Source organism: Mustela nigripes, chromosome 1 (genome assembly GCF_022355385.1).
Source record: "Mustela nigripes isolate SB6536 chromosome 1, MUSNIG.SB6536, whole genome shotgun sequence".
Lineage (NCBI taxonomy): Eukaryota > Metazoa > Chordata > Mammalia > Carnivora > Mustelidae > Mustela > Mustela nigripes.
In genome coordinates, this window is record NC_081557.1 from 51,248,711 (window position 1) to 51,267,912 (window position 19,202).

A 19,202-nucleotide genomic window follows, 5' to 3' on the forward strand; every position below is an offset into this window, starting at 1 on the left:
TGGGAAACTCTGGAACTGGGGGTTGACAGTCACCTAACCCAGTCCTAAATCATAGGATGCAAATGTTGCTCTCCTGTTCCCTTCTCCCCCATTTATTTGTAGCTGTCTCCCTGTCCCTGCACTCCTTCCCCAACTGCACAGAGGCTCCTTTGAGGTTATCTGTGCTTTCAAGAGCTCTTCTGTGCTGGGAAAGGAGGATCAAGAGTAATATGTGATTGACAGGATGGGTGACTCAATAGCCAATGTGGAAATCCTGCCCCACCCCCAGCCTCCCACTTCAAATTCAGCAGCAAGTGCTTGAGTCATAAAATCATAGCTATCTCTTAGTGCTGGATCTGGCCCAGCCCTCTTGTTACCTATGGGATACTGAGGGCCCCAAAGAGAAGGGACTGGTTCAGAGTTATCAAAGCGAGGGTCAGAACAAGATCCACCTCCTAGTCTGTGACTTGCCTCCTTACCCAAGAGAGGAGGTGTAGGGCTGAGCAGGGGGCCCCAGCTGTTGCAGAAGCTCAGCAATTTACTCTGAATGAGTAAAGGTTGCTCCCAGCCTCCAGGATGGGCTGGTAGATCACTGTTTCCCAAGCTTTTCTGCAGAAGCTACCCCAGCTGCCCTGATAGGTAGAGACACCATGGATCCCAAAGCTCTGATGCCAGGTGATGAACAGTCAGTTGTCCCTTATCATATGTCAGACCTTCCATACTCTTCCATGAGGCCATGAAGCCCTATGTGAGCAGCCCCCACCACCTCACAACCTCATCTCCTACCCTGCTGTGCTCCAGAACTGCCACTGGTCTTCCTGTTCCTCCAGCATGCCCGCCAGTTCTGCCCTGCTCGGGGCCCTTTCACATGCTACCTCTCTGTCCAGGTCTTCGCATGGCTGCTCTGGATCCTTTAGTCTCCTCTCAGAGAGCTTTTCTGACATGCCATGTGTAGAATTGCCCTCCAGTTACCACATCTTGTTTTATTGTTTATAGCCCTTCTCATTACCTAAATTATCATGGGTCCTTACTTATTTAGTAATTGTCTCCCGCATAAGATTGTCGGCCCCTTGGAAGCTGTCTTGTCTTTCTCAGGGCTGTGTCCCTGGTGTCTAGTATAATGTATGGCATATAGTAGGTGCTCAGTAAATATTTGTTGAATGAGTGAATCATTAATGAAGGCTCAGCCCTCCTGAGAGCTGCCCTGGTTCTCTTGGGAGGAAGTCCTGCTTGTAGCTTCAGGGTGGTTCCTCTGTCCTTCCTCAGGCCTCATCTGTGCCTGCTTGTGCTGGGTGTGGGGGCTGCAGCTGTTCCCTGCTGCAGAGATACCCTCAATCTCCTGAGGAGCTGGTTCCGGGGCAGAATGCCAAGTAGGGGGAGCTGGGCTCTCCATGGTCCTTCTCATCACTTCCAGAACTTTTGAAGCCAGAGAGCCAGGGTGCCAGCCCTGCCTTCCCTCTGGGACATGGCTGGGTAGCTCACTTACCCTCTGGGGATCTCACTGCCCTGTACGGAAAACCGGGTCAGAAATCTCAAACTCTCAAGAACGTGAGGGTTTGAGCGAACATGAATGGAAAGTGCTTTGTAAATGAACTTGTGACACTCGAGTTCATCCTTGTCACTTGTCCTGTATGATGCACGCAGCAGGCTCCCCACACTGTGGAGAGTGGCAGCCTCTGCTCTGAGGGATCCAGGAAGGCTTTGCCACAATGGGGACTTGGGGTGTGGGCGTTTGGGTTTGCTGCTGGAGCCCCTTCTGTGTGTCAGGCTCTGTACTGTCCCTGGGTCGATCTGCCCTGGTCCTTGCCTTTGAGGGGGATGTACATAGGGTGACTGTGCATGGAGAAGCACACAGCTTCAGGGAAGGGTGCATGGGGGGCTGCAGAGGCCCAAAGGTGAAGGTGGGATGGCTCAGTCATCTCGGCTGGGGTCAGGAAAGACTTTCTGGGAGAGGCGACATTCCATCTGGATATTGAAAGATGAATAAGTGTTAGCAAGGCAGGCAAGAACATTCAGGTACCGGGAATAGCATCAACAGAGGCATGACATTTGGGTGGAATGGACGGTTTGACTACAGGGCCCCTGAGCGACAAACATGGGCTGAGGCCCTGATGTGCTGCGAGGCAGAGACAAGGGAGACAGAGGATGCCGTATCTAGGCCCTGAGCGGCTCACCTATAACCACCTGGGGGAAAGATTTGAGGGCTCCTGAGAAAGGTGCTGTCAGAGCTTCTTGGGGTCTCCCAGGGACGGAGCTTCTACCGGAGCTGAGGGCTTGGGGCCAGGAGTCAGGTCTGGGGTCTGTCAGGCCCCAATGCCGCCCCTGAATTGCTCTGTAACATCGGGAAACCACTGTCCCTTCCTGACTCTCAGTGTCCTCATCTGTAAAATGGGCAAAAGCATGAGAGGAGTAGCTGCCCAGGCTATGGTGCAGACCCAAGGAAGCCGAACCCACAAACCCTTTGGGCAAATCAACAGATGTAGGAAGCACGAATTCCTTTTATTATTAGAGCAGATTTAAGGGTCCTGAGTAAAGGGCCCGGAGCCTAACTCTGCATCTGCTTCCCATGTAACTTTGGCCAGACCTGCCCTCTTGGGATGTCAGCCTCCTCATCTGTACAGTGGGGAGAGCTGGAAGAGCCAGTCCTCTCAGGTTCATTCCAGCTCTGCTGTGGAAATGGGATTGCAGTCCTGCCCCCTGACAGCTGTGGGAACCCAGGGCCCAACCTCTTCCTCATTCCCGTTCTCGGTTTGTCTATGAAAATGGGCTCATGTCCTGTTTGGGGCCCCCAAAGACCGTAGCTCTCCACACTTGCTCATGGATTATGAAAGCGGCCTATTTGGAGACTCCTTAGTGATACCCCCACAAGCTGGTGGTGTTGCCATGGCAACTCCTCCTACTTCTGTAGCTATTTTTTTTAACATGCCAGAATGTCGGGGGTGGGGAAAGCGGGCCATTGGGGTCCTTGGCCATCACCTCCAGGGTTCAGGAGTCTGAGACCTACAGAGGGAAGGGGGAGGCCCAGGGTCCCAGACTATCTATGGATACTGAGGATGCCTAGCTCCCTGCCAAGATCCAGCATGGGAGGCCCTGAGGACCAGCAAGCAGGGATCTGCTGAGCCCCCCAGAATCCTGATGGCCATGCCAGGAGCTTCCCAGCCAGCACGCCCACCACTCCTGTGTGTCGGCTTCCCCTTTGGGCCAGACGTCCTAAATGGCCCCACTTTAAGGACACCTACCCCTCAAGGGGGAGACTATTAGTCTTCCCAGGAAAGAATTCACGAGGGCGCTGGTACCAGTTACCAGGTGAATGGCCGGCTTGTTGCTAAGGCGTCCAGAGGCACCATCTGAAGCTGGGGAAGGGAATGTGAGGGGTGGGCAGCAGTGTTCTCGGCCCCTGGGTTGGACCCCAGGACTCCTTGGCCTGACATTCCCAATCTTTCGTGGCTCCCTATCCACTTTCCCAACTAGACTCATCTGCTTACACAGTGGCTATGCTCCAACCTGGCTGAACTCCTTGCCATTAATTCCTCCAACGTGTGCTCTCTCTTCCTTCGAGGCATTTGCAAATGCCATTTGCAGGACTCCAGCACCTGGGTTCATGCCCTTCCCCATCCCTCCTGCCAGCCTGGCCGCCCTTTACTCATCATTTGCACCTCACCTGTCTCATTACTTCCTCCAGGAAGGCATCTGTGAGAATATCCTCCAGATCCAATTGGGGGCCTCCCCAGATTCCCCGGCCCCAACTTATCCTCTGGGCCTAATGGTTCACAGCCTTGTCTCCCCAGCCATAGCTGGGAGGTGCTGCCCAGAGGCAGAGCTCAGCCTCCAACGGGTGCCCAAGAAGCAGAGGAGAAGCGGGGTCGAGGAGCTCTCACCGTCGGGCTGCCGCACCTGCACCTGACGTGGAAAGGGTACTTAGAGAGCACTTGTTGAATGAATGGTAATGTTTGGGCTCCATCCTTCTCTCCCTCACTCTGGAGCCTTCCACCGTTGCCCTTGCCTTTAAATCCAGCCTGTCCAGATGGAGGAGACCCGTCCCTCCTGATGTCCCAGAGAGCTCCATTTGACCCTGTGGCCCAGGTCAGTCAGCTGTGGACGGGTTCCTCTTTCTTTGGGGTCTGGACCCTGTCTATTCTGTGCAGTCCTGCCAGCACCCAGTCATTTGGGAAACACTTGACTGAGCACCTGCTCTGTGCCTGATCCCCTGCTGGGCACAGGGACCCAGATGAACAAGATGTGATCCCTGCAAACAAGTGTGCACTCTTTCCTCTGATGAGAAGTTTGGCTTCCCCAAGGAAGGGCCAGCCAGGGAAGTTGAGGAAAGACTCTGAGGGGTCAGTGCTCAGTGCCTGGCAGGTGTCCACCAAGTATGAGCCAAACGACTGAGCAGATTGGACCTGAAGGTGACAGGACTCTAGCTGGGGATGGACTGCAGGGGGGCCAAGAGTGTGGAGAGTCTGCCTGGAAGCAAGGAGTATCTGGCTAAGCAGGTGGTGAGGTGCTTTGTGTGCAAGGTTTCCGGGAGCCCAGGCACGGACTGGGACTCAAATCCAGAAGCACGTCCCCCTAGAGCCTAGACTGGCCTTCCCATCACCAAGTGTGTGATTCCTGCTGGAAGGTGCTTATGGAGGGCCATAGAGGAGAGCTGGCATCTGGCCTTGAAGTAGTAGCACCTGTTAGGCACTTGGCTTTGCTTCTTGGCCCAAACCTGGGGCCAGAAGGGTCTGCCAGGGTCAGTATGTCCATCCCTCTGCCTTGTATCCAGGGCTTGTACCCAGCCCTTTGGAGTAGTTTGAGGTGACTTCCTCACTGTCCATTTGGCAGCTGATGTCTGAGGGCAGAGCTTAGATCCAGGTGGGCCCAGGTGGGACACCTTTGAGGGTAAGGACATGAGCAAGCTGCCTTCCTTCCTCCAGAAGTCCCTGGGGGCTCTTCACATCTCTGTGACATGCATTGTTTAGATTCGTCACAGCAATCCTAGATCATAACTAAGGAGGACACTGAGTCTCTGGCCAGGAAGTGGCTCTCAGGGTCTCACAGCTGGCCATAGTCAGAGCCGGGGTTTGAATCCCAGGCGTGCTGATGCCAACGCCTCTGCTTCGAGGTGGGGCCAGGCTTGGCACAATCATTAGGCAGGAGCAGAGACCAAGGCTCACTTGATAATTACCTAGCATTCACGCAGCTCTTGACTTTTTATGAAGCTCTTCCCCACACACCATCTCATTTAAGTCTCACAAGAATCTGTCAAGGTGGGTGTTGGCTCCACGGCACAGATGAGGAAACTGAGGCTCGCACAGGAAGTGGCTCACCAAGGCTACACTGCCTGTTGGTTAGGGGCCAGGGTTTCCTGACGCCTAGCCTCCTGTCTCCTCTGTACCTTCCCCAGGCTGGCACGCCTGCTACCCCTCCCGGTGCCGGGAGTGAAGGTGGGTGGAGGAAGCAGGGGGCTGTCCCGCAGCCTGACCTGTGGCCGTTCATGTGTGCTGCTGCCTCCTCAGGGAGGCTGGCGTTGCTCAGTTCCTCCCCTCCACAGGTTAGAGGATCCTCCTGTCCCCTCTCTAGCTCATCACCCCAAATTATTTTTCTCCCGAGCTCTCATCTGGCGTTATGTCGCACATTTACGTGAAGGTGCTTTCTCTCTCCTTGAGCAAGATTTAAGCTCCCGAGCAGGTGAGACTTAATCTGCTGTGTTCACTGCTCTTCTCCCCACCCCTACCCCCCGGTGCCCAGTACTGTGCCTGGCACCTCTTAAGTGCCCCAGGCTTCAGGCCTGGCCTTTGTCCCGCCTACCTTCTCCAGGAAGCCACTTTTGGCTCCTCAGGTCCTTTCCAACTTCCCTATTTTCAGGTTCCGTTTTGGTAATTGCGAACCCCCACCCCCCGCCCCATTCCTGGGTCCTTAAACCAGCCCTTTCTAACTACCCCTGAGCCTGGTCACAGCACCTGCTTTCCTTCCCTTTGCCTCCCAGATCTTGTCTTCAAGGCCCAGCTGAGGCCTCACTGCCCCCTCAAGGCCTCCCGTGCCAGCACCCTGCTCTGCCCCTCTTCTCGCCTCAGGGCCACGGATGTTCTGACAAACTTTTTGTCTGCTCACTTCTCCTACCCACTGGCCACCATGGTCTGTGGTGAAGCAATGGCTAGGAAATGCCAAATGCACTTCACACGCGTGATTCTTTTTTCATTTCATCGTTGGGGGAAGACCCTGTTGGGGGAAGGTTATTCTCATTTTACAGATAAAGACTCCGGGCCTGAGGGAGGCTGGGTGACTTCCCTCAGGTTACAGAGCCCTGTGGGGTCAGAGCAGCCAAGGGGCCTTCCTCAGATTAAGGGGATTGTTGCTCAGACCCTGTCCGTCTCAGGTGTATGGAAGAGGAAGCCCAGGAAACCCTGGTTTCGTCAGCCTGGGAGTGGCTTCTGTGGTCACTCTGCTATCAGATGTTGGGCAAGAAGGTGTTCTCACAGCCATTCCCATGGCCACCCCAGCCTCAGCCCTGGGACCGAGGGGTGTTTGGGCCCCACTGCTACAGGCAGCTCTGGCTCAGCCCTGTGGCAGCAGTGCGACTTTTCGGAGCTCACGGGTGGGGGACTCGTGTCCCTTGCACGTCCATGGGAGGACGTCCCCGGTAGACTAGGGCTCGGTTTGAGGCTGAGCAGGTGGCCCTCCCTTAGGCAGGGGTGTGTTCCTAAAGTCTGGATGTGCACTGGCATGCATAGTGGGGACCAGCCCTCAATAGCTTGGCATCATAGGAATGATGAGGGACGCAGAGCCCAGATTCCAGACTTAAGTCCTAGCTCCCCAGTACCCTGATCTCCAGCGACTGGTTTGACCTCTTTTGGCTTCACTTCACCTCAGTTTCCATCTCTGTGAAATGGAGTTGCCCATCCCTGCCTTGTCTGTCTTCTTGGGGAAGGCTGTGGGACACTGAGCCCCCAGATAGATGGCAGGGGGCCTTCCTTTCAGAGAATAAGAGAACTGCTCTGGGCTTCTCTGGCTGCTCCATCCATTCTGCCCTCCACAAATCTAGGAGTACATGAGCTATGTAAAGCAACTGGTGAGACAGATGGTGCCTGGGAGTGGCCGCTTGAATGAGCTGTTGGGGACATTTCTTCATAGGACTAGTGAAATGATGCTACAGCCTGTTTTGTCTCCCTCCATGAAAAAAATAAAGAAAAGTAGGTAGTGGGTTCTGTTCCCATCACAGTGGGAAACTCATGCTCAGGGAGGGCGAGAGAGGCTCCCTCACCCCAACCCCAGTCAGGGGCCTTCCTGTCAGGCTGCTCAGTCTGACTCTGACACCTGGCCTTCCACTGCCTCTGTGGCTCAGGGGTCTGTCCATTCATGTGTAGCCCTCTCTGAGCACCTGCTGTCACGGGGCCCTGTGCAGGGCCCTGGGTACATAGATGCTTTGATGTGAGCCCTGGCGCCCAGGAGACACTGGCCGAGGAGGGTGGCTGGTGGGACTGGTGCTGAGAGGGCACGGAGGGTCTCTGGGCTGAGGGAGACTGGGGAGGGTGGCATGGGAACAGACAAGATGCAGCTGAAGGCTGAGGCTCCCTGCCAGCCCCACCCAACACCGGGGGATGGTTGGGCTCAGTGTGACGATGGTGGCAGTGTGGCGTCTGATGGCAGCACTGACATCCATGTATGCTTCTGCCACAGTCTGAGCAGAGGAGTCAATGACAGCTGGGTGTCAGGGCTGGCTGTGGCCTGTGGGTATCCAGCTGAACCTCACTTCTCATCAGCCGGGCAACCATATGGGGGCTGTGGCTGGGAGGTGAGCCTCTAGGTCTTGTCCCCAGGAGGGCAGACACCAGAGTCCAGCAGTCGAAGAGACTGTAGAGTTCATACCCCCCAACCACATGGTATAGATGGGGGAACCAAAGTCCAGAGAGGCAAAGTGACACGGCCAAGGTCACACAGGTGTCGGTGGCGGAACTGGGACTGAAACCTCAAAGCGTGTTGCCACTTCACCTATTCCATGAGATGCCTGCTCCTGGCCTGGCCTGGCCTGGCCTGGCCTGTGAGGGGAAACACTGTCCCCTCTTGCTCCCCCCTACTTTGCTGTGGAGAGAAGAGAAAAGGAACTCAGGGGGACCTGTGGCCTGGGAACAGAATCTAAGTCTGGACGTTGAGCCCGAACTGAATCTGACTCTGGCCAAGTGAATTGACCACCCTCTGGCCGACTGACCTTGACACTGTCACTTTTTTATCACCATCAAAATGGGAGTGATGGTGCCAAGCTCCCTGACATAGTGACGAACCTGAGTGCCCGTGAAAGTGCTCTGTGGGCCGTGTGGGCAGCACACCTGTCACACAGGTGTGAAAAGAATAAGCGGCGGGGGGGCGGGGGGGACGGTGCTGAGGAACAGCCAAAACAGAGACCCACTCTTCTTCTCACTCAGCAAACCTTCCCTGTGTTTGCTCTGGGCCAGGGCCTGGCAGGCTGCTGGAAACCCAGATGTGGACGGGCCTGGCTCGGTCATGGGGGAATGGATGTATAATCAGCAGCTAGGGCAACATGAGGGGCTTTGGGACCCAGAGGGGGTCATCTTTTCTCTCCCTTATTTCTCTGTTCTGTGGGCCTCTCCTGACTTCATTCCAGACAAGTTCTTTTCATGCTTCTGACAGTTCTTGGTTTGCACAGACTTTAGAGTTTACAATCCCAGAGAAAGAATGATAACCTCTCTCCAAAGACCTGCCCTTTCTGAGTTTCAAACAATGAGCTGCCTCATCTCATTTTCAGGGTCTCATAAGGTGGGCACAGCAAGGAGGTGTTTCTGGGCAGAGGAGCTGTGATTCAACACCTCTCAGGTCCACATGGGGCTTTCCCAGGGCCTGGAGCTCAGCCTCCCTCACAGGCCAGCTCCAGGGCTGGACTCTGAGGTCAGTCGGGTTCAGATGGTTTGGCCCAGAGGCAGCTTAATGGGCCAGGCTCGAGGAACATAGAGTCACAGCTTCCCCCGGAATCTCCTCTAGGCAGCCTCTCACTCTGACTCCCACAGAAGCGCCTGTCATGCCTCTGTGGCCTTGGCGTTTCCTATTTTGTTGTAGAGTAGGCTGTGGGTGGTGGTTGGAGTAAGGCAAGGAGAGAACAGTCTGGGCAGCGTAGAAGAGGCCTGGCTCTGGCTGCTTGCCATGGAGCTGGCACAAGTCCCTCAGGCCCCTTCTTTCTGTCTGGTTAATAGAGTGAGGGTTGCTCACCTTGCTGAGCTCTGACTGTATCTGATCCCGAGAGACCACTAATAAGCCTAGCAGATGGATTTGGATTAGGCATTAGCAAGAATGCATCTTTTCAGTGGTTTTGATGGGAGCTATGCCACCGGTGTGGAATTACTGTGTGGTCCCTCCCCAAGCAGGAGACCTCCGTAGGGTGGCTGGGACCAGTCAGCTGGTCCTGACCTGGAACAGGGGCTGCACAGCAAGCCCTTTCCTTAAGCGCCTCAAGCTGCTGACCTCGGGGTTCTTGTCTGCTGTAGGAATTGGTCACATCAAGCAATGGGTGATGCCCTTCCCTCCATTGCCTTTTACTCCCTGCCTAGAAGGTGGAGGTCCTCAGCTCCTCCCCGTCCCTCTTTCCCTGCCCCAGACTGGCTCTCCCTGAGACTTTGCCTGAGGTTCTTTTTAAAATGCAGATTTCAATTTGGTAGATCCAGGCTAGAGCCCCAGATCCTGCATTTCTAAACAGCTCCCAAGTCTGTCTTAGGAGTTTTTGTGGGTTTTTTTTCTTTTTTTTTTTTTTCAAGATCTATTTATTTGACAGAGGGAGGGAGGGAACATGCAAAACCAGGGGGAGCGGCAGGTGGAGGAAGAAGGAGAAGCAGGCTCCCCACTGAGCAGAGAGCCCAGTGTGGGGCTCTTCGGTCCCACTTTGAATGGGAAAGTGTGGGAGTACATTCTGTCTTCTCTGCAGCCAGGGCATGCGGTCTGCCCTAGCCTCCGAGCAGGGACTTGCCTCCCCTTAGCTGCCATGGCTCCTGCCTCACTTCCTCCAGCACAGCTTGGGAGGCTGAGCCAGCTGAGAAGCCATGACTTGAGCAGGTCGGGCCTGGGATCAGGGGTTCAGACCTGTGCTTGGGCCTCACTTCTCTCCACCACAAACCTCCACAGGCCTTTCCCCACTTCTTGACGGGTTGACTGGGTCCTGAGCACAACACACTTCAGCTCTGCTGTGTCCCATACACAAGAGCCCTTTGTCTTTGGCACCTGCTATGGGGAAAAGGGAGGTACCCTGAGCAGGAAGCAGGAATCCTGGGTTCTAGCCCGGGCTCTGCCTCCAACTGCCTGGGTAAGCCTGGCAAGTCAGTGCCCCTCAGTCACCAGAGGGGCCTGTTGGGCCCTACCAGATGTCCCCAGGGGGCCTCAGGCCCCGGCATGGGTTTTGGGAAGGTGTGAAGATGGGAAGGACCTGTGGCAGTAGGATTTTCATCTAGAGAACCAGGGATTGTTATCCCAAAACCTCTACCATGTCTCTGTTCCCAGCCTCATTTGCTTTTGTGAGTTCTCCTACTATTGCCTCCACCCAGTTAGGACTGTGGAGTAGTAGATGCTACCAAGAGCCCGTAGGTGCTGTGCCCTGGGGGTATGGCAGGGAGCCCTTGTGGTCTTGCCTGGGCTCAAGGTTCTGCTGGCATCAGGCTCTTCTGCTGGATCGTGCCCCGTTCCTCCGATCCACCAGACCAGGTACAGGAGACAGGACTGGTGTGTCTGCCTTGAGGTCCAGTGTTATCTGTATGTCTCCTAAAAGTTAACTTTCAGCCGATGCGATTTATGTCGCTTTCTAAACTCTGCTGTGACCTTGTTGCTCTCCAGATTTTGAAGAAATGCAAAGGCTGAAGCATAAGTCCCTAACCCCCTCGCCCAGCAGTAGGCAAGGGTGAAAGGTCATGTGATCCTTGAGGACAATCCTGTGACACAGTCCTTGGGCCCTGCTGAGTGACTGGTGTGAAGCCAGCACCCAGCAGGCACTCACTGAAGATGTGTAGAGTGAAGGGCATGCAGCTGGGGCTCAGTGGGCTTTGGGGGTTGGCAATGGCCCACTTCCTTTTGTCCAGCCCCTGGAGGGAGTGGGCTATGGACTAGGAACCTCGCCCATGCTCTTCCCTAGTGCTGCCTCTCCTGCCATCACCAGGCTTTCAGGTCCCCTCCCAGCCACTGGAGTCCAGGACATCATCCTGGGGGCACAGCCAAAGAGCCAATTAAGTAGGCACATTTCAGCCTAACTTCTAGGCTTGGCGGCCGCTTGGTAGCAGACATAATTGCAGCTGTCGCTATGCCAAGCTTCCCAAAGCTCACTGGCCACCGGATGTCTTTGGGGAAGCAAAATCTCCTACCTGATTCCTTTTTGGGCCCCCAGTTCTGGGATCCGAGATGAAGCTGGAAGTGTAAATCCCTCTAAAGGCAGTAATGGTGGTGGGGGGGTGATGGGAACTAGAGGGTTCAGTCTGCTGGGAAAGGGGTCCTGGAGATGAGAGGGGGCAGGGACTGGGGCACTCAGAGTACACTTGGAGAAAAAAAAAAAACATTGCAAATTGGATATTGAACCTCTGTCCTTGGCCTCCCAGGCACAGGTAGCATAGATTAAATATTTGTACTAGATCTAGATAAAGGATAAGACAGGAGTTGGATTGGGCTGGAGGGGAGAGAAGAGAATTGGCAATTAGGGAGAGCCTCCCCCTGACCCCAGCCCCTTGGGATACTTCATTTGGTCTCCAAAATGACCCCATGAGGGGAACACCATTTCCACCGGGTATATGTAGACACTGGGGCACAGGGAAGGATGTGAACAGACCAGAATCACAGAGCTCCTGGGGAGCAGGGCTATAATCAGAACCCGCGTCAGTCTGACGTTGTGACCCGGCTCCCTTCACGTCTAGGAAGTTGTCCAGGAAGGTGTCCGTGGAGGCGGGTCGGTGTTGGGGGCTCTGTGTCTGGAGGGAAGGGTGGCAACAGGCGGGCCTCTCCCCTCTGCTGCAGGCACTGGCTCCAGCATCCTCTCCGCCCTCCAGGACCTCTTCTCCATCACTTGGCTCAACAGATCCAAGGTGGAAAAGCAGCTGCAGGTCATCTCGGTGCTACAATGGGTCCTGTCCTTCCTCGTGCTTGGTAAGCTGGGGCTTAGAGGGTGAGGGTAGGCAGCGTTCTCCCCAGCAGAGTTGAGAGATGGAGCTCTACTCTGCAGGGGTGACAGGGGAGAGCACCCTCCCCCTTATCACCTTTTGGGTGCCCGATCAAGTGCTCTGGCCCTGGGCATGCATGAGGACTTGGCACTGCAGTGGGAGGTGTGGTACCCTTCCCATTTTATGGAGAGGAGACCCAACTCTCACTTGAGGTAAGTAACTTGTCCCAAGTCACACAGATTTGAATCCAGGTCTGTAGAGTCCCCAAAGGCTGTGCTTCTCCCACGTGCTACCCTGCCTGCCAACAACCATTTCCCAGCAGGCATGTTGCTTTGCCTTAGTGTGCTGTGGTGCTGGCTTGAGTCCTGACCCTACACAGACAAGCTCTGTGACCTGGAATTCTCTGGAAGTTCATTTCCTCATTTAAGCTGGGACGAAAACACTGCCTTCTTCACAGCACCTTTGTGGGACTTGAAGATGAGGGATGAGAGCTTGCAGCACAGGACCTGGTCACAGTGGGTGCCCATTATAAGGGAGTTGCTGGGGGACGTGCCCTCAGACCCCACTCCCAGCTGCCAGGCCCCAGTGGCTCCTACTGAGCCATTAAAGCTTCCTCCCTTTCTCTCTCTCACCCCCTCCCCTGCCAGGGCTCTGGCTACTTCTGCAGGGCTGACTTGGTGCTCTCATTCCCTGCTTGCCCCCTGGACCAGGATCAGGCCATGACAGATTGTCTGGGAGGAGGATAAGGCCCATTCATGGGCCAGCCCTCACTCTCCTAGCCTCACCTCTTCCCCAGGTCCCCCATGCTCTCAGCACGTGCTTCCTAGCACGTCGTAGCAAAGCATCACAGAGCACATTCTGGTGCCTGTGGGAGGGTCCTTCCAGGCACAGCACTCTTTAGGACGGCCCGGGCTGATGGGAATGGTCAGGAGCTACCCTTTCAGTGCTGAGCCCCCATCCTTCTTGGAGGCATGCGAGCCTCTGAGACCACATTTCCAGGGCACTTCCACACTGTCCCTGCCTGCCTTTGCAGGGCAGGGGGACAGGGGTGCTGTTAGTCAAGCCTGCACGGTGCCCCAGGCATGTGCCCCAGGCACCTGATGTGCCTTCCCTTGATTTCTATGTCACAGGTGAGGAAGTGGAAACTTACCGAGTTTCAGTGACTCCCTGAGACTGTGAGGCTCCTTCAGTGGCATAGTTGGGATTTGTGGGGAAGCCCAGAGCACTCGCCAGGGAGCCCACCTTACTGGACAGCTCAGTATCAGTGGACCTGGTCTATAACAACCAGTTTGCACTTTTAGGCCCGAGGGTAGGTTTTAGGGAGAGGGCCATGAACCCCCCAAATTAGGCGAAAAATTATATGTGTGAGTATGTGTCCCTTTTTCTGGGGAGAGGGGCAATTACCATCCTCACATTCTTAAAGAGATCTCTGGCCTCAATGAGATAAATACTGGTCTGGTGAACGGAGCAAATTAAACTGGTTCCTTTAGAACTTAGACCTCTACCCTGGCCTACATTTGGCTACTTCTTAGGATCCTGGAGTAGAGAGCCCGGAGGAGCCGAGCCTTGTCCAGCATGAGAAGAAAGTAGTAGGACCAGGACAAGACCCCATGGACCACAGCCTTCCAGACACCTGTACAATCTGCTGCACCCACTCCATTGGCCCCCATATGCACCAAGAAGCTGCCACCATCCCTGTCTTAGCTTGGCCGCCAGAGAGCTGAGCCGCAGCCAGAACCCCAGTCCGTGCAGTCTGCAACAAGGACTGGCCTCAAGGTGTAGGTCAGCAATCGATCAAGTCCGACATGGCCCAGAAACCAGCCCAGCGTCTTCCCCACACCCTTGTGTAGGTGGGAGCCAAGCCTGCTCCAACGGGCAGGTGTGCAGAGCTGCTGCTAATTATTGCCCTGAGTCGCCCCAGCCGCTCCTTCCTGCTGCCACCCAGATCTGCTGGCAGTGGCCCTCCTGCTGTTGCAAAGGCTGCCACAGCCTAACCGGCCTACCTCCAAACAGACAGATGCTACCACTTTTGTGCAGTGGACCCCTCTGGCGTCCTGGTAAAGGCTATAGACCTTCCTCAGGGTTTTCAGACGTGTACTAACTACAAAGCACACTGGGCTTTAGAGAAAACCAGTGATACTGAAGTGTAGATATATACCTGCATTTAAGAAGTCAAATTAGGCATAAAATAACACGTGTGCTTCTTTATTATTACATGAAATAAAAAGATCTAGCGGCTCTAATTCTTAATCATTTCAGAGAATAAATGATTTTTTTTTAAGATCTCTGCCGCAGCTCTAAATGTGGTATGAAAACACCTTTGCTTTCTCCCAGTGTCCCCGTTGACAGGTCAGCTGCCAACACAGCTGTGGTCTGTTACATGGGTAAACAGAAGCAATACTCTATTTCCCCAAGAGAGGGGTAAAAATTAAGGTGTCATTTTGCTCCCCATCCCAGTGTGTGGGTCTCCAGATGAAACGCTTGGCTGTGTGTTCTGTTCTCTTTCACATCACGCCATGTAAACTTCCCAGTGCCCTGTGAGGACACAGAGGCTCCAGAAGGGGCTGCAGCCCGTGAGGGGCAGGGCTGAGGCTTCCTGGCAGAGCCCATCATGCTGCCTCCCTGCTCCGAGCCTCCACAGGCTGCCTGTCTCACAGACCTTGGTGACCAGAGTTTTGAATCCCCAGTTTCACCAAGGCATGCGGAGGTGATACTGTTGAAGGTGGCCCTAGGCCTTCCGGGCAGGGAGCCCACAGGGTCTTTAAGTGTGGTTGTTGACCCTTCCTGGGGCCTGCTGTGGGGGGGTGCCAGCTGTAGCCCCGTGGCCCAAGACGGGGAAGTTCAGAGGACTGGGATCAGGCTCGGAGAAAGGAGGCCGTTTGGTGGGTTCAGCTCATTTTTTGCTCAATAAAACTTTCCTGGGTCTGGGCACGTGCTGTGAGGGAGGGGCTGTGGACACACAGGGTCAAGCGGGGAGCAGGTCACCCAGGCTGTGAAAGTCCAGAACTGGAATACAGGCTCTGGACTCACAGTGGCTTCTCTCTTCCTCCTTCTGAGCTGCCTTAGCACACGCAAGGTAGGGATTCCCACTTTCCCAGAGAGCCCAGACTTCGAGGCAGTGGGGCCTGCAGCTCAGCCCTTGTTGTTCCCTTTGCGCCTTAGGAGAGCTGGGGTTCTGATGGCAGCTAGATTTCCAGGCTCCTTGAACACTCAACTGAACATCATGGTGCACCCAGGAATCCAGCTTGGATACCTGTGGCCTCTAGGGGGCTGGAATGGGCTTTTCCCCAGTCCTGAGAAAGGGGGTCAGAGGCAAACTGCTCAACAGTGTGAGCGACTTTGTAAGTGGCCTTAACTTAGACATAGCCATTCACCAAGCTGCCCTAGTTGGGCTTTTTTTTTTTTTTAAAAGACTTTATTTATTTATTTGACAGAGATCACAGGTAGGTAGAGAGGCTGGCAGAGAGAGAGAGGGAAGCAGGCTCCCCACCGAGCAGAGAGCCCAATGTGGGACTGGATCCCAGGACCCTGAGATCACGACCTGAGCCAAAGGCAGTGGCCCAACCCACTGAGCCACCCAGGCGCCCCCCCCCCCCCGTTGGCCTTTAACGGGGTTTTGTAGGCTGCAAATGCTTCCCTTGAGACCCCCCCACCACTTCCCTGTCTGTGATGTCACACTCCTAAGCTGCTCCTGAAAAGCTGGATGTGCCTTGTCACTCTGTGTTCCTGTCCCTCCTGAGATAGTTGTACTATGTTTAGCTACCTTGGGAGAGGTTAGTTCGGGAGGAGAACATGATTGTATTATGGACGACAAGGGAGCACCATTTTCCTGCTCTAAGGCTCAGGGAGAGTCCCTCTGGCCCTCCGCCCTCCCTCAGGAAACCAGAGGAGGCTCAGCATAGCAGGAAGATGACAGAGCATGGGGTCCAGAGCCGGATAACCCCAGAGACCCGTTACCAGCAGGGCCCAGCAGACAGCAAGCGTTGACTCCCTCCCCGAACGGTGGAGAAGGTGCTGGGTGGGAGCCATGCTCCTACCAATGTGAGCGCCCGCTGCCCCAGCCCTGTGCTATGTGCCATGAGGCAAAGAAGATGACCCCCCCTCCCCTAGAGTGGAGAATTCAGGGGTGAGAGATCCGTGTGGGAGGGCAGTGTGATCCTGGAGAATGTTTCTTGGGGAGATCTGCTCTGAGCTGGACCTGGTATGCTGGGTAAAAATGGGAAGGAGAGAGGCCCTGATGAGGACTTTTGGGGGCTAGCCGTGAGGTAAGCCGGCTCTGGCACAGACTTTTCTTCCTTGCTGCCCCAGGTTTTTCAGCGTTAGGGCCTGAAGACCTAGAAAGGAGTGACCACACAGAAGCTGGGGTCTTCTGAGGGGCTTGCTGGGGTTTTTGCGGGGGGGCCTGATGGGCTCTGGGCTTTGGCCTGGGCCTGCCTGCGGCATTCTTATGTGGGAAGGGGCCAGCCCTCCTCCCAGGGCAGGGAGCTACCTGTTAGGTCCCTCTGGTGGCAGTCTGGGCCTTCTCATTTTTGGTGAACTTCTAAAGCCTGGTGCAGATTATGGGTTGACTGGTCCAACCCTAGTCTGCCAAGACACCAGGGTGGCTCAGTCAGTTAAACTGAGTGCCTTCTCATGATCCTAGAGTCCTAGGATTGAGTCCCACATCCTGCTGCTTGCTCAGCAGGGAGCCTGCTTCTCTCTCTGCCTGCTGCTCCCCCTGCTTGTGCTCTTTTTTTTTTCTCTCTCTCCCCCACCTCTGACAAATAAAATAAAATCTTTATGATTCCTGGCTCTGCCACTGCTGATTGACCTTGGGCATGTTACCTCCTCCTGGAGCCTCAGTATTCTCATCTCCAAAATGGGATAAAGTCCCCCTACCTCACACTTGAGGGGGTGGCTCAGCCCAAGTCCCAAGATGCAGAGACACTCAGCAGGTCCCTCCCCAAGGCCACAGTAACTGGGGCAGGCCCTGGGGTGGGGAGAATGTGCAAGGAGGGGCCAGAAAGAGTAGATCTGAGGTGAGGTGGTTGTTCCCGTGAGCCTCATCCTCCCCAGGCTGCAGCTGTAGGCCTCCCCTGCCCACGGCCGGGGCCGTGCCGAAGCCATGTCCCTTGGTGAGCCTCGCCCAATGGGAGACCGAGCAACCCCACCCCCACCCCCCCAGGGAGGACAGGGCCTGACCCAAGGCCCTCGGTTTCCCCACCAGGAGTGGCCTGCAGCGCCATCCTCATGTACACATTCTGCACCGACTGCTGGCTCATCGCCGTGCTCTACTTCACCTGGCTGGCATTTGACTGGAACACGCCCAAGAAAGGTAGGCACACGACCGCCTTGCCCTGGGAACTCCCCCACTCCCCGCAATGCAGCTGAAGTTCCCCAGCGTGGGGGCTGCCCCTTTTTATTCAGCACCTGCTCTGTGAGAAGTAGGGAGCTAGGCCAAGCTGTGGTTTCGGGGTGGGGGGCAGTGGAAAGCCCCTTGGAGGGCACAGTCCTGGTCCTTAGAGGAGCTCAGAGGAGCTCACAGTGCCCTCCCAGGGGCTCACACTCAGTCAAGGGTTTGCCTGCCTGGAGGGGACAAAGGTGGGACAGGGCCCAGTGGGAAGCGGTGAGGGGAGAAGATGCTCCGCAGGGTGACAGTCCCCTAATTCAGGGTCCCACGCTGACTCCATCTTCTCTGCCTTACTTGAGTGTCCCCTGCCCCTATTCCCGCTCCTTCCCAATACTGTGTTTTGTTCTCTGGAAGGTGGCAGAAGGTCACAGTGGGTCCGAAACTGGGCTGTGTGGCGCTACTTTCGAGACTACTTTCCCATCCAGGTAAAGGCTCGTGGGCGCTAACCTGGGAGGGTGGGACAGGCCGGGAATCTGAGTGAGAGCTTTATCTCACCATCTGCGGTTACCCTGTGCAGAGTTCAACCCCGCGACCCCTTCCACTGGGACTGTCTGTTCATGTTCTACTCCTCCTTATGCAGGATTTGAGGTGATATAGGGTACATTCGGTGTCATGCCAGGTAAAAACCAAAATCAAGACCTGAAGGAAAAGCTGCTAGTGGTTTAGCTGTCAGGGTCAACAGAGTTGCAGTAGTTGAGTTTGCTTCCTGGTTGCCAAGGCAAAAAGGGAAACATGATGGTTGTTGGTTTTTCTTTTGGGCAAGGACAAAGCATGCTAGTTTCTCAGGGAAACAAGGCTTGTTATAGCATTTGGAGCTAAAAGAGGTTTCCGACACTGAGATCCTTAGTGATATAAGGAGCATGTTACAATAGCAGATATTATGCTTAACTGCCTTTCAGTGAATATTAAAGATATAAGTGAAAAGGGCAGCAATTTACCAAGGGCAATAGCAAAGCAGTTCTAAGTTCATCTGACCTGAACCACGGATACGACTTCACGCTGTAGGTGTGAGGGGCTTTTTCTTCCTTCTGAAGCTCTGATAGAATATTGCTTCTCTCAGCCAGCTGTGGGCCGCCCGCTGGGGCTCCTGACCAGGGAATTAGGGCCCAGGAAATCAGATGTGCCATGAAAGGCAAGTGCGCAGGGAAGGCTTCTGGAGGATGTGCTCCTAGAACTCCATCTTCAAGATGAGTAGCACTAAAGGGGCATGCAAAAGAGGAACACTAAGGCACCTGAGTTTGAGAAGAAGCCTGTGGTGCGGGGGGATGTTGAGGAGGTAGATTGGGGAAGGAGGATTTCCATTTATCTGGAGACTTCTAGAAACCCACACCTTTCCTCAAGGAGTTCCCACTAAACCTGGCAGTATCCTGTGAGGCAGGTATGCATTGTATCCCTTTTTCACAGAAGAAAAACTGAAGGTCAGAGAGGAGTAAAGCTGAAGGAGGCTAGTAGTATTTTGAGCTGAAATTCCACTTGGCTGCCTTGCCTCAGAATTCTGGATCCTTCCCCCCACAGCATGCTGCCTCCCTATGCAGCATAAGCTGTAGGAAACGAGCTCCGGGACTCTAGCTTCCCTCAGGTTTGGAGGAAGCACCCAGTATGACCCTGAGTGAAGCCCCATCCCTTCCAGCCTGCAGTCTCCCCATCTGAAGCAAGTTTAGACTAAGCTCTGGGTTTCCTTCCTGCGGCACCACCATTGGCTGCTCTGGGACCCC

The 19,202-nt window shown here is 54.9% G+C and overlaps 1 protein-coding gene across 1 annotated transcript in view; it reads left to right on the top strand.

Moving 5' to 3' along the window:
• DGAT2 (diacylglycerol O-acyltransferase 2) overlaps window positions 1-19,202 on the top strand; it is a 31,271-nt gene that overhangs the window by 2,856 nt on the left and 9,213 nt on the right. Inside the window, exons 2-4 of the mRNA XM_059411112.1 lie at window positions 11,956-12,084; window positions 17,305-17,412; window positions 17,842-17,912. Of these exons, the coding sequence (XP_059267095.1) occupies window positions 11,956-12,084; window positions 17,305-17,412; window positions 17,842-17,912 (308 nt within the window). The remainder of the gene's footprint in view (window positions 1-11,955; window positions 12,085-17,304; window positions 17,413-17,841; window positions 17,913-19,202) is intronic.